Genomic DNA, 14,958 nt, shown 5'->3' on the forward strand with positions numbered 1-14,958 from the left:
CTACCATATTTACTAATATCCTAATTATAAAAGAACAATATCAATTCCAAATTCACCTCCAGAAAAACCCCAATGACAAATGAGATGCGTAAAATGTGACTGACTTAATTAATTAATTGGCTATTAAATATAATAGCTTAAGTGATGCGTGACCTGATGACATGGCATCGCCATAAAATTAAATTGTAGCACGCTTAACGTTTGTATTAAATTTTTTTTTGACAAAATCGAGTTTTGAAGTCCTCATCTCCTCAAATCTTGTAAGCATTTTTAATTTAGCGGTATTTTTATCTAAATACCCAAATGTTTGCATTTAAACAGTGCTATTTGGTAAAAAAAACGAATGAAATCCAGAATGTAACTGCTACACCACAAGTATTTTACGTCTTGGGGCTAATTGTAAATTATTATGGGCTGCACTATGGTCGTAAATAAATTTAATGGCGTTTAAAATTGTTTTGTGACGTCGGTTACTAAGGTGATACTGCGAGTTATGTGAGGTGCATTGTGTCATGCTAATGCTCGTATCATACCAATAAAAAATCAAGTCGGGACCTTAATATTACAAATAGGACATAAAGTGGAGCAGAGTAAACATTTAAACCCTTCTTTGTGTAGTGAACTGAAAACGCGCTATATTACCTATGGATATAATATAAATCATCACTCAGTTTAGACTGAGCGTGGTTTAAGCGTTAGCTCTTAAATTAACTATTAAGTACCTACCTACTTCGTGTTCCGCAGTTTTTATTATGGTCAGGTTGTGTTGGTACCTACTCTTGTTTTTGTCTTTCTATTATATAACGCTGTGGCCTCCCGTTTTTTTTGTCAGTATGAGAGGTAGGTAGTTTGCGCCGGTTGGCGATTTGGATAATTACAAACACGTGTACGAGTTCATTCATACCTATGAACAGGTACAATACTAATTAAACTTGTAATAAGAAGTGAATTTAGAATTATATTGACTGAATCTAACTTTGGGTGCTATTTTTATAAACTTGCAAACGTATTTAATCGAACTAGGAAAATTACTCTGGGAAATCGCGCATTTTTAAGTTTTTATGTGTTTTCTAAGCGAAGCTCGGTCTCCCAGACATTGTTTAATTTAACGTGCAATATTAAAAAAAAATATCTTCAACTAAAATAAAAAGTTCAAGAGCTCTTTTAATGTTTTTTTAATACAGTTGCTCAAAAAGTGCTACTTTACGTAGCTGTTTAGCGTGCGGAAAGTTGGTTATCTCGAACTAGTGCTTTTTACTTTTCCAATTTTTTTAAATTTATACTTGTTCCAATTCACGACAACTTATTGATGAGTGTTAATATTAGTTTCCTTTAAACGTCGTAATCAGCATAAAAACCTACCGTTAATGTAAGAATACGAAAAATATTACATATTTCATATTTAATTACTTACCTCTTCATCATTATAACACGTTTATTTTTTAATATTCAATATTGAAAATTCCGTTCTTAATAAGTTGACTGAATGGAACGGAATAGCTGTCAAACGCCCATAGATATAATATACTTAAAGACGACGTCTAACCGAGCTGTCACTGTTACCACTTTTGTTTAGTGTACGATTAACAATGTTTTTCTTATTTTTTCGCAACTGTATTAAAAAACGTCGTTCGATACACGTGCGGAAATGTCATTCTTCACTCGTCCCGAGTCTTGCCACTCGCCTGCGGCTCGTGGCAAGATATCTCGGTGCTCGTGAAGTAATGACATACCTTCCGCACTAGCATCGAAATGTACTATTATATACCTACCTGCCTGATACAATGAATCACCAACTACCAACAATGACATTTACCGGTAAATTTTAGTTACATAATCTGTTTGTAAACACCGTTCACAATGATTAGGAGTTCAGTTAGATAAGTACTTAATTGATGTAGAATAATAATCACTTGACTGTATTACAATAATTGTTTAATCACTGCGATGTATATTAATTACTTCCTCCGTGTCTTTTTTTTCTAAACTTTTTGCGAAACTTTATGCATTTTCCTTAAGGCGCAGTAGGTTCGGAAAACGGAATTCGGAGAGACGGAGGAGCCCAATTATTGTACGTTACCTACTATAAATTTAATTAGCAATCTTGTGGCCTATCTTGAGGGACTGTATCGATTCGAATCCTGAATTTTTGAATTTCGTTTGATAAAAAAAACACGATATAGGTATAAAACACTTTCAACATTTGTAATAAGTGGGAACCGCAATAAGTATGAACAAATGCTAAAAGTATGAAAAAATGCTATAAAAATCGGCATGATTTAAGGGAACGTATCGATTACCTACTTTTTAATTTATTTAAACATACAACAAATTTCAATTAAACATTATGATAACTGCACACACATTTCCATCTCGCTCCCGCTTACGCTCAGTGAGAGTGAGAGAAGAACACGAACTTACAGGGCCTTAATATATCTCATCGTGTTTGCACGTTTGCAGCAGCTGATCCCGTGGCTGGTACACGTAACTATTTTGCATATTTTAATATGGTTACACACCATGGTTCCGAGTGGACGCGTTTACCAATGACAACACGCAAGGTGGTACTTGATGTCGATTTGCAATAGTAAAATACTATTAAAATACATACATACCTATCCCTTACCTCTTATTATGACAAAAATAACAAAATGTTTTTAGGACTAGGTAGGTAACCTAGGTAAATGAAAAAAACCTACCTACTACATATACTATAAATTTTAAGGCTACCTACCAGCCCGTTACGATACTATATTTCAAAAACATTCGCTATACGCTGGCTGATAAATGTAGAATGTAGATGTACAATAAAAAAAAGAATAAACGATTTCAAATAGGATAAGTCAAAATAGTATCCCCTATATGCGCTAGCAACTAATAAGTTTGAACTCGGTGCCAATCCAAATCATCAGTGCACGAGTTGCAGTCGTCGCGAGCACTCTAGCCTGAGGAAGGACCCCCGTAGGGCCCGAAACATGTCGCCAATAGCGACTAAAAGTTCAAGTGAGTGAAACCGTTGGTGTATAAACATTTTAAAATATGTCTCACGAAAGTTTAATATCGATTATAGTTATTATATTCCCTTTGGTATATAATATATGTAAATAGGTTCTAAATTTTAGCGCAAAAAGGAAAAAGTATTTAAGAGGCTTAAAAATCAAATAAAAATAGAAAAACTTTACACACAAACGTAATGGACTGAGGCTGAAGTACAAAAGTTCAGAATATATCCGATTTTTATAGCTTTATTTGCTTTGTTAGATGGGCGGCTACATATAGGTACATAATTTATATGTACCAGTATAACGTTCCGTTCTGGACGTCTGGTCGACATCAGTGCGGTGCGCTCGCAAATTTGCGTCTTCACACACGCTGAGTGCAAGTTGCAATCCGGATCCGAAGTGCCGTGTAAATGTATTTAAATAATGAAGTCATCCGGATCTTCCCATACATTTCGGATCCGTTGTGCAAACCCTAGGTGGAACGGATATTTTTTACATTCAATTTTCCGTAGTTGAATGAATAGACTATATAAACTTCTAGTGTTTTTAGGGTTCCGTACCCAAAGGGTAAAACGGGACCCTATTACTAAGACTTCGCTGTCCGTCCGTCCGTCCGTCCGTCCGTCCGTCCGTCCGTCCGTCTGTCACCAGGCTGTATCTCACCAAACGTGATAGCTAGACAGTTGAAATTTTCACAGATGATGTATTTCTGTTGCCGCTATAACAACAAATACTAAAAACAGAATAAAATAAAGATTAAATGGGGCTCCCATACAACAAACGTGATTTTTGACCAAAGTTAAGCAACGTCGGGAGTGGTCAGTACTTGGATGGGTGACCGTTCTATTTTTGCTTATTTTTTGTTTTTTTTGCATTATGGTACGGAACCCTTCGTGCGCGAGTCCGACTCGCACTTGCCCGGTTTTTTGTTCCTTGCATGCTTTTATTGTTTTGTAATTTCAAACTATTGTGTTTGTATTAATTGCAGTTATGGCTGACATTTGGCGCTTCGCTGGCATTTTTAATCATCGGGCTAGTGAGAGGGTACTCCGCGTCTGCTCTGCCGTCCATCGAGGCTATTGAACCCAATCTCATCCAGACTAGCGAACAAAAATCATGGATAGGTATGAGCATGATCTCTATATATACATTTTCATATTACAACGGGACAATCCTTAATCGAAAAGTAAATAATGTAATTACGTTACTTTTATTCAAGCATCATCATCTTTTTTCTGTCATTCTGATTAACTTGACTTTATGATTATTTTCTACTTTTAATATTTGTTTTGTTGCTTATTATTATTTTCTATTTACACTTGACGATCTTTTTGCCAAATTCCGCATCCTCTCAGATACCACAAGCTTATGTGTCTAATAGAAATTAGGCCATTTTCACATTCATGTTTTGGTTCAGAATATTTAATTTTTGGTTAGCATTAATTACAAACGTAAACCTAAAACAAAAACGTTCAATAAATTGTAAGAAAGTACTATAGCTAGTAGGGACATCATAATTTTTATTATTAAATGAACATGGGTTCAAATCCTGGCTCGTACCAATGAGTTTTTCGGAACTTATGTACGAAATATCATTTGATATGTACCACTAGCTTTTCGGTGAAGGAAAACATCGTGAGGAAATCTGCATACATCTGCGAAGAAATTGAAAAGGTATATGTGAAGTCCCCAATCCGCATTGGGCTGGCGTGGGGATTACCTATAGCCCAAGCCCTCTCGCGCATGAGAGGAGGCCTGTGCTCAGCAGTGGGACGTATATAGGCTGAAATGATGATGATGAAATGAACATGAGTAAATCATTTTTACTAACAAAATAGCTACATGTCAAGATTGAAAATTGAAATCGTCAAGGAAATTCAGCAGGTGTTATTTCTATTTTCGCTTTAGCAATTCGTAAAGTATTGTATTTAGGGTAGGTATCTAAGTTTTCAAATAAGAGTGACATTCCATTTCCAACTGCAGCTGCAATACTGTTCATTTTACTATGGAAACGCGTCGCTGTCACTGTCAATTTCCATAGTAAAATGAAAAGTATTGCAGCTGCAGTTGGAAATGGAATGTCACTTTAAGAATAAATATGTTTTATGTGCACCGAATTAGATAACTTAGATAACCATACGTGATAGTGACTATGCTATACACATTAGCTACTCTTTTAAACTGCATAAGGCTTGTCACATTGGACAAGGACGAGTCCTACTCCTTCCGCTGATAAGCCCGTATATGGCTAAAAAAAGATATTTTTAAACATCCGGGCGTAATTAGCAATTATAGCACGATAAGGGTTTTCCTTTTTCCTAAAAATTGTATGCGTAGGACGGTAGGTGGTCTGTCGTAGAAGGTTGCTTATTTATTTATTGGTACCTACACATTACTAGGTATGTCTGTTGAAAACCGTTTGCAATATAACGGTCTTATAGAATAGACGCAGGTTTCTCTCAGCGGTCAGATGGGTTTTAAAATGCCTTTATAGTGCAAAATACTACTGCTTACTTACGCTTTCAATAGTTTATATGCTAGCTCTAAATTGGGTACGGTCCAGATTTAGGATGTCTGCGATCCTATATGCGATAAGAATAGCGTCCATACGGAATACAAATGGCGAACAAATGCATGAGTTTAAAGAAATTTTAAAAAGTATAATTGAACCAATTTATTTTCATTACTTCGTCATAATCAACAATTTAATATCCTACTTAAACATTGTATAATTTCATTAATTTTAAGTGTATTTTTTCATAATTAATTAAAATAAACTTCGTCTAAGGTTCTACATCAAAATGTTAACACGGCATCTCAATTTGTTTCACTTTTTCCCCAATTTCGACCGATTGTAATTTTTCTATTGGTGTGTCACACGATCCCGACATTCAATGCAATTCAATTTAATTAATGTCATATTATTGAATGCGTACATAAAAAGCGTTTAAAATTTTTGTTTTTTTAGTTGACCCATATAATGGACTCTCAGCGTATGTACAAACATATGAATGTAACATATGTGAAGTTTGAGACTTCAGAGGTCATTACGTTGTGCACCAGATTGGATGACAAAAAACATTTACTTTGTTTCCCCCAGTCGTTTAATCTGGTGCATTACATAACACAATAATTAGTCCCCTTAGTTATCGCCTAATAATCGCCACGTACGTAGGAGCCATTCCCCCGCTCGGCGCGTTCGTTGGCAGCATGATGTCGGGCGTGATCATGCATCACGCGGGCCGCAAGCGCACGCTGCAGCTGGCCGCGCCGCTGTGGGCCGCCGGCTGGCTGCTGCTCGGCTTCGCGCCGTCTTTCCCGCTCGTCCTCCTGGCTCGCTTCTTGGACGGGCTCTGCGTCGGCTTCACGCTGGCGCCTGCGCAAGTTTACGTAAGTGAATTTAGGACCGTAGTGCAGTGTTCCGTCTCTAGGCGATCTCTTGCTTGAAATACCAGCTTATATGCATAATGATAACAGTTTTTATCACGGTTCACACATAATACAATACCTGTCAATGTCGAGCTGTTAGCATCCATAGGCTACGCTACAGTGATCTGTGAGCCGATTTGCCGACCACGGTATTAAAAATATGAAGTGTTATAATCAGAATTACTCTTTAAGTTTAATTTATTTGGGTATTTATTAGGCATCTTTTTTTGATATCTTTGTTTTTTTTACTGCTTTGAGAGCAAATTATTCATAAATTTTATTAAGTTCTTAATAATTAGGTGTTAAAAAAATTCCACGTAGCAATTAAATATTTGTTTTAAACTTATTTGTGCAGAATTATTTTAGTGATATTGTACTTATTTTTAAGCCTATTTAGACGTGTAGTAACATCGATGAAAGATAGTAGGTAGGTACTTATTATAATTGTAAATTATAAAATTACTACTTAATAGGTAATGTTCTTTCGTTAATTACACAATGAAAGTTCCCTTAACCGCAAATGTCGCTAAAATCATATTAGCTTAAAAGCGCTCTCCGATCTTTATGTTAATGTGCTGATGTTCAATTTCAATATTACAGCCATTTGAAGAATGAATTGTTTTGTTAGGTGAGCGAGTGCTGCGACCCGGAAATCCGGGGGCGGCTGGGGTCGCTGCCCACTCTCTCCATGTCGCTGGGAATACTCCTATCATATGTCGCGGGCAACTGGCTTTCCTGGAGGCACCTGGCGTTCTTCTCCGCTACATTCTGCGGTATGTCATCTTATTAATTTTATCTTGAACAAGGAACTTCGTTCTCCTGAATGGAAGCCTCATGTGGGCTCATGGCGTTCTCTTTGTGACATTTTAATATTTTTTTTATAACCAAAATAATCTGGAATTGACAATTAAATATGTCCATTGAATTTCTAAATATACCGCCGGTACTAGGTATTCAAATTTTAAGACTACATTTTTAACTTAAGGGCCAGTTGCTCCAACCACAATTGACTGACTGATCAACATCACTCAGCAGAGAACATTAGATAAAATTCCCATGCAATATAATTTTACGAACGTTAGACGGTTTGGTGCATTCGACCCTAAAAACTTTACTGTCTGTACTTACGGTTTATATTGTTCATTCAGGTGCCCTGTTCATGGTGCTCCTGCCGCTGCCCGAGTCACCCGTGTGGCTGGAATCGAGGGGCCTAGACGCCACGGCTGCAAAGAAATGGCTTCACCTCTCCTCGCGAGCTACAGCCGTGGTCAAGGAAGATGTGCCAGAGTATGTGACAATTTTACTATTTCTGATAGAGGATTTGAATATACAGTAGCCAAATTGTCACTCACAGACTGACTGACTGATCACCGACAACCGTCAGACGTCGTCAGACCTAGAACGCTAACTTATTCTTTATTTCTTTCAAGGCGATTATTTCCGAAAATATTCACAGTTAGACCTCACTTCTTTTATAAGCGAAACCGTAGAACTTGTAATTTATTCACATTTATGTTTTTGGTGGGATTTTAGTGTAACCGATGTTAGTGTTAGTGTTTGTTTAGTGTTGTTTTCAAAGGATTTTCTCGTCACATATACAGCAAGACAAAACTATATAAATATGATTCTGGTAACTCCTGACAGACAAAAGCAGTTTTCGCTCGTGCTGAAACGGAGGCTTTCATTTCACTCGGTCAATTAGAACAGAAGAAGAGTTATTTTACCGTTTTTAAATATTCATCCATAAGGCGGTTAAAAGGGGGTTGAAAACCTTGAAAGATTGTATCGGGTACGATTACTTTCTGAAACTTCGTAGAAAGTCACAATATTAGAAAACGAAAAAGTAATTTAAGTGTTATTGGAAATTCGTCTTACAGGGAGTTAAAAGTATTATTTAAATGAGAGACTTGAATCTTCGTGAAAAGGCATATCTACGTCGTACTTAGCCTTCTGCGTCTTGTAAAACGTCAGTGACAAGTAGCCTTACCACGACTGCCTTATCAATGTCAAATTGACATATTCGATAACGTCTGCGTAACTTACAAATATATACATCTCGCTCTCACTGCTATGCTAGTACGAGCGAGATGCATAGAAAGCAAGTTACATAGACGTTAGCCAATATGTCAGTGTCAAACTAGTGGTAGGCGTACTGTTTTGTATATAATATCTATATATTTCAGGAAGTCGGACGCGAAGGCACCGGAGGTGGCCCCGCCGAGCCTATTCACGCGCGAGGCCTTCTTCTCGCCTTCAGTCATCAAGCCTCTCATCGTCGGCTTCTCGCTGCTCTTCTTCCAGCAGTTCAGTGGCATCGACGCCGTCATATTCTTCACTGTTGAAATTTTCCAAAGTGCAGGTTAGTTTCATGGATTTACGATGCTGATATTATAATAGCGGGAGGATATATATATATATATATATACAAATCATGCAGACGTTTAACATGGTTGAACAATCTGAATTGGGTACTCAAATGAAACAGATAAATAAGGATAAAGATATTTTCTTATATTTTACTGGTAGATTGCGCACTCGTACCTGTTACTTCGTGCATTTACTATATTAAAAAAAAGAAAAAAAGGCAACTAAGAACATTTTTGTCTATAGTTAATAGACAGTAAGTATATTTCGAAATAAATTACACCTTATAAGTTTAAATCTTGATGGTAACATATAAAACATATTCTTACAAAATTATACCCATTGCTATTCAATTCTTTGGACATTATTCGGCGGTTCGTGGTCTCGGTCGTCATTATGCTTTGTACTACTGCTCTAGCTACCATCCAGTACATCGTGAAGGCCTTGACGGTTGATTGGATATCGACGTCTCTGACTAATTAGTAATTACCGTACGCTACACGTTTATCATAACTATTAAAAAAAAAAACATGAAAAACCAATAGAGTAGGTAATATAAAAATCTTTGAAAATCCTAGTATATAGAATTAAGTGTTAATAAATCTAGTTTTTAAATTTCTTGAGTGAAACTTTACTCTGGACTTCTTTAGCGGACCAGTTTTCCAATGAGCATTAGCTTCTGTTAATTAGTGTCACATTAGGGAGTCACGGTGCACGGGTCTCTCATAAAATAAAACATACTTAAGTTTTGCAATCTTTTCATAACCAAGAAATAGTTATTAAAAAAGTTGTTAAATAATATAACTATATGTTTAGTTTTCATCTCCCGAGTGATTCCCACAGCAAAGCGCATTGACACTGCATATTTTTTAAGAAAATCAATAAAATAAGGTTTTTATACCGAACATTTACAATCGACAACGAAAAGCTTTATGTCTCTCTATCACTCTTCCATATTAGTGCGACTGTGACAGTTGCGTTTCGATCGCTACGGAGCGTAAGCGCCTATGCTTCAGGCCTGAACAGATTTTCATGCGGTTTTCACTTAACAATGAGGAAAGTTTAGGTGTATAATTTGTTAAGGGTTTGTGTTAATTAGTTGAAATGTGACGATATTTGGTGATTATGTCGAAAAAATTACGCTTTTACGACCCGTGCGAAGCCGGGCCGGGTCGCTATTTCAATAAATAAACAATGAATGGTGTAGATGACAGCTGTTACCGCGACCAAGCTATATGTGAAAAATATATTATACCAAATGTCTTTTAAGGTGTTTCTTTAGGTTCGAAATTAGGAACATATCAGTGCCAGATTACGTAATAAGAAAAATAAGTAGTTGCTTAGGGCATCACGCAAATAGTAGTACCTAAATATAAGCACCACGTCGAAGGTGAGATGAGGAGGTGAGGAAAATCTCCAAGCGTCTTTGCAACTGCAATTAAGTAGGTACTCTGAGTGCCGGAATAACTTCGCGGCTCCACTTAAACGTTTAACAGGGAAGCGTTATTAGCTCGTAGCTATCATGGATATAATTACAAATGCCTCTTTAAATGGATGGTGTTTAGCAAAAATGAGTCATCCCACATCCATTTTGCAATAAAATGTCAACTTTAAGCGTCAATATTTTGAGTTGACATCTTATTGAAAAATTTATGTGCGTTGACACATTATGGCTTAAGGCGCTCTTATAGTTGAGTTTTACGTTTCCGAGGGGGTGAAGCAGACGAGTGGTAGAACAGGCGGGCGGGCGCCCCGCGCACCCCGCCGCACCATTCCCGCGCAGCACGTCTACATCCTTATTCTGGCGCCATCGGTATTCTGAATATTCTGATTTGTCAGTTCCGGGATTTTTTCCGGCAAATAATATCGAATAAGATTTATTAGCAAATTCGTAATTTAATGAGTACTTAATGAAATTATATACAATATGAGAGTATACCCCGACAAACTAAGTACCTAATCAAATTATACCCAATTACTATGAGACAGAAATTAGTACTTAAGTACTTACCTTAAAAATATAATAGAGTTAGACCAAGAAAATTCTGCAACGATTTTGATTGCACACGCAGTGCAAGTGTTATTTTGAACGACAAACCTTCATGAAATTATGATTAACACTTGCACTGCGTGTGTAATCAAAATTGTCGCAGACTTGGTCTAATTCTAGAAGTCAATTTCGGGCAAGTAGGTATTGAAAATAAGGAGGAATAGGAATACTGTAGTTCGTTTTTTTTAGCATTAGAAAGTACTTGAAAGAAGGTAAGCGATCTAGACAGGTCTTTTAATTGAATGGCGCTTTTTAAAAATCAGTAACTATTACTTATGAAAGCTTATTTTATATATTGGGACTTTTATTTTATATAAAATCAATCAACATTTGGCATGATGTGTCACATCCCCGTAGCTGCAGGCGTCCATAGGCTATGGTGAATGCGGGTCGTATGCTGGCTTGCCACCAGTGTGGTATATAAACAGCATTTTTTGGAATAAATTTCCATATAGCACGGTACGGACTTGGCGGAAATAAGGTAGAAGTACTAGTGCACAACGCTGCACTAGTATTCGACACGGGCACTTTATGTCAAAGTGACAAGAATTAAATTTGAATACAGAAAGATCGTCGCCGTTCAAATTTAACCTATATTACTTTGACATAAAGTATAGTGTGTAGCTTTCAAATAGAGCTCAACGGCTAATCCTATTGTCTATTGTTAAGTAAAACCGCACGTGCTACTTACGTGCAAAAAAGGGTCTTAATTATTTTATTTGGCACCTGAGCGCCGGCTAGGCCAACGCTCAAAAAACCAGTGTAGGTGCGCTCTCCGATAACGCGCCTTTGTGTCATCTCGATGACACATTTTAGACTGGTTCTGTAGCGTTCGACTCGCCGCACTCAGTAACCGGAGTACGTATTTTTTATGCAGGTGGTTGTGGCACGTGGCATGAGCGGTTTTACTTAACAATAGACAATAGGAGTCTGTGGCCATGAGTAAGCCCATTCATAATAAAAAAAAGGATTAGCCGTCGAGCTCTATTTGAAAGCTACACACTATACCCATGTCGAATACTAGTGCAGCGTCGAGCACTAGTACTTCTACCTTACCTAATATTAAACACAAAACCATTTTAGGCATTTTTCGACCACTTCCCTTAAAACGCATGTAGGTAACTCGGAAACTAAAAGCGGTGAAATGGTTAGGTACCACTCGGAAGCCGGTGTTGCTCGAAGGGTACCACCATACACTAAACACTCCCACATAGGTATTTGAATCCCGGACACATATGTTTAAAAATGATTCAATTTGAAATAGCCTTTAATAAAATTTGTTTACACAATTTATCAATCGTGACTGAATTCCGGATTGGTTAGACGGGTGTGTGCCTTTGCTTCCCAACTTGTTATAAATTGACAATATGACGGGCGAATGTCTGAAATGTCACAGTAATTAAGAATTATTTTGCTTTTCTTCGTAAGAATGTTGAAAAACATTGTGTGTATAACATATTTGCATATTTATACAGTGGTTACCCATTTTATGAAACGTCCACTAAACTAGCATAGGTCCGACGCTGGCAGTGGCCACGGGCGTACTGGCGCGGGGAATAGGCGCAAGGTATTGCCGCGTAGGGTGTAATTTAGTAGGCAAAAGTTGAATTCATAAAATTATGAATGAAAAGATTAACGTATCGATAAAAGGACCAGCAAAAACGAAGATTTACTTAAAAGCTATCGAATGAGGTAAGTTTCATATCCATTTTCGTCGTAGTACTTCTAAAATATGGATCAAAAGACAGCTTTAAGCATGTTTTCAACTTAAGATTCTATCGAGAAAATAATGAGCCGTTGTGTTTCTGACAAGCAATAACGTAGTTCAAGGACTAAAGTTATACATACTAGAAAATAATGCATGAAATCCTTGTAAAAGTCTGTAAATATGGTTACAAAAAAGCGCATTTTACTACACACCGCGCCTTAACAGCATCCAAATATCATAGACAGGTAAAACAATAAACACTGCTAATGTCTGCATGTACTCGTATGTATGTACCAAACATTCCGTCAAACAATAAAAAATTGCGAACCATATCTATCTCTAATTTATTTAGGTAGCTTAAATCTTGTTTTAGCAAAAGTATGATAAAATTGATAAAAAAATATTGTACGATTTGTACGTAACGTGGCCGATATTAGAATTGTAAACTGGAGTCATAACTCATACTCGTAAAAAATATCTGCCCTTAGAGCGATTTTGACCCACAGACGTGTTTTGACCATACCACCTTTTTGCACAATGTACCTACTAATTGCACTCATATCTAGAAGTAAGTACCTCTACCTAAGTTAGTTAAGTTATGGTCAGATCCTTAGGTCAGTATGGTCAGGTCCTTATTTCCGCATAGGTACACAGATGTCAATTTTTGCTTTTGCGTTTGTGTTATGACTTTTGCCGAGGTAGCTCTTACCTATATAAATACAGTAGCGCGCCATTAATACATATAAATAATGGCTTTTTTATTTTGGAAAGTTTTACGTTATTTCTGAATCATTTGAATCGATTACGGAATAAGGAAAAGGAGGACACGAACATTGTGTGAATATTTTTGAATACTTTTTCACCTTAAACTAGCGCTGTACATAATTATGCTTAGTTCAAAATATGAATTACAGTCCAAATAAAATTAATTATGCACTAAATTTTTACTACATGATATTTTTATTAATGTCCCCAGGAAGCACTCTGAATCCTATGATGGCGACGATTATAGTTGGCGTTGTGCAACTGGTGTGTAACGGAGTGAGCACCATGGTGGTGGACCGCGCAGGCCGGCGGCCGCTGCTGCTGCTGTCTGCTGCAGTCATGTGTGCCTCCATGTTGGCCATGGGCACCGCTTACTACATGGAACTGCAGCACTCGGCGTGGCTTGGGTAGGTTATAGTCTTATTGACATTAGGGATGGAGGGAAGGAGGTTGTAGATTACTTAAGGCTCCGTCACACAGGCGCGTCTTGCGGGCGGCGCGTGAGCGGGGCGCGCCGCTTTTACATATAAAACGCTCACGCCCCGCCCGGAAAACGCGCCTGTGTAACGGAACCTTGACACTTGTATTTCACACTGGGGTACTCTGAAGCAACAGCAGTAAGCACGATATTGGTGTAACGTGTCGGCTGCCGGTGTTTTCTTATAAATATATATATACATTTAATAATATTGCTCTTGTAAATTTTACTCTACACTTATATATTTGGATTAAAATAAAAACCTGTCAAGTCGGACTCGCGTTTCAAGGGTTCCGTACATTACTCAGTTTTTAACAATGTATTTTTTATATGTGAAGCCCGAGTGTATTGCTTTTAAAACACCCGTAGGGGTCGGATCAAAAACTAAGCAAACTGTTAATTCTAAAATTATAAAAAAAAATATATTCGACATTCTCACAATGAGCACTTTTATTTGATATGTAACACGATATAGTTTGATAAAAACTTTATTTTTAATTTTCTAATTACCCCCTCAAAAGTGGCCCCCATGTTTAAAATTCATTTGTTTACGTTACATGTCCGTCTTTGGGTCACAAACTTACATATCTGTACCAAATTTCAACTTAATTAGTCCAGTAGTTTCGGAGAAAATAGGCTGTGACAGACGGACAGACAGACGCACGAGTGATCCTATAAGGCTTCCGTTTTTTCCTTTTGAGGTACGGAACCCTAATAAAAATCAGGATATTGTTAGTATTGGGCATCGTGAGCTCGTTAGGTACGTTAGTTCATTCAAACCATGCAGTGGATCAAACCTGAATTAATTAACGCCGTTTCCTTTACACTGAGCAAATACTAGGATGCCGCCTTGTGCCATTCAGTGCTCTATGTATAGGTATGAATTCTGTAGGTACTGGTACATACAGCAATACTCCTAATTGTACTTACATCAGTGGACCTTATTACAAAAGGCATAATGTCCACCGATGTACAGTTAACAGTATGGGTGTTGGTATTAACATAACATTCTACTGGGTTTGAAGAGGAAAATAACTTATTGGCAAACATTTCTTTTTTTATACAAGGTTTTATCGCTTACCTACAGGCGATGCGTCTGCTTTTGCCTTTTGAGGTAGATAAACCTGAAACACTGTGATTACAATTTTTGCTACAGCGCAGA

The 14,958-nt window shown here is 37.2% G+C and overlaps 2 protein-coding genes across 2 annotated transcripts in view; both read left to right on the forward strand.

The window, feature by feature from the left end:
- The window catches only part of LOC134680287 (rRNA-processing protein FCF1 homolog), a 99,333-nt gene that overhangs the window by 48,700 nt on the left and 35,675 nt on the right, over positions 1-14,958 (forward strand). The window lies entirely within an intron of this gene.
- LOC134680268 (pro-resilin) overlaps positions 1-14,958 on the forward strand; it is a 44,024-nt gene that overhangs the window by 7,250 nt on the left and 21,816 nt on the right. The window contains exons 2-7 of the mRNA XM_063539366.1: positions 3,991-4,126; positions 6,178-6,392; positions 7,060-7,204; positions 7,580-7,718; positions 8,615-8,790; positions 13,530-13,725. Of these exons, the coding sequence (XP_063395436.1) occupies positions 3,991-4,126; positions 6,178-6,392; positions 7,060-7,204; positions 7,580-7,718; positions 8,615-8,790; positions 13,530-13,725 (1,007 nt within the window). The remainder of the gene's footprint in view (positions 1-3,990; positions 4,127-6,177; positions 6,393-7,059; positions 7,205-7,579; positions 7,719-8,614; positions 8,791-13,529; positions 13,726-14,958) is intronic.

This window comes from Cydia fagiglandana, chromosome 1 (genome assembly GCF_963556715.1).
Source record: "Cydia fagiglandana chromosome 1, ilCydFagi1.1, whole genome shotgun sequence".
Taxonomy (NCBI): Eukaryota; Metazoa; Arthropoda; class Insecta; order Lepidoptera; family Tortricidae; genus Cydia; species Cydia fagiglandana.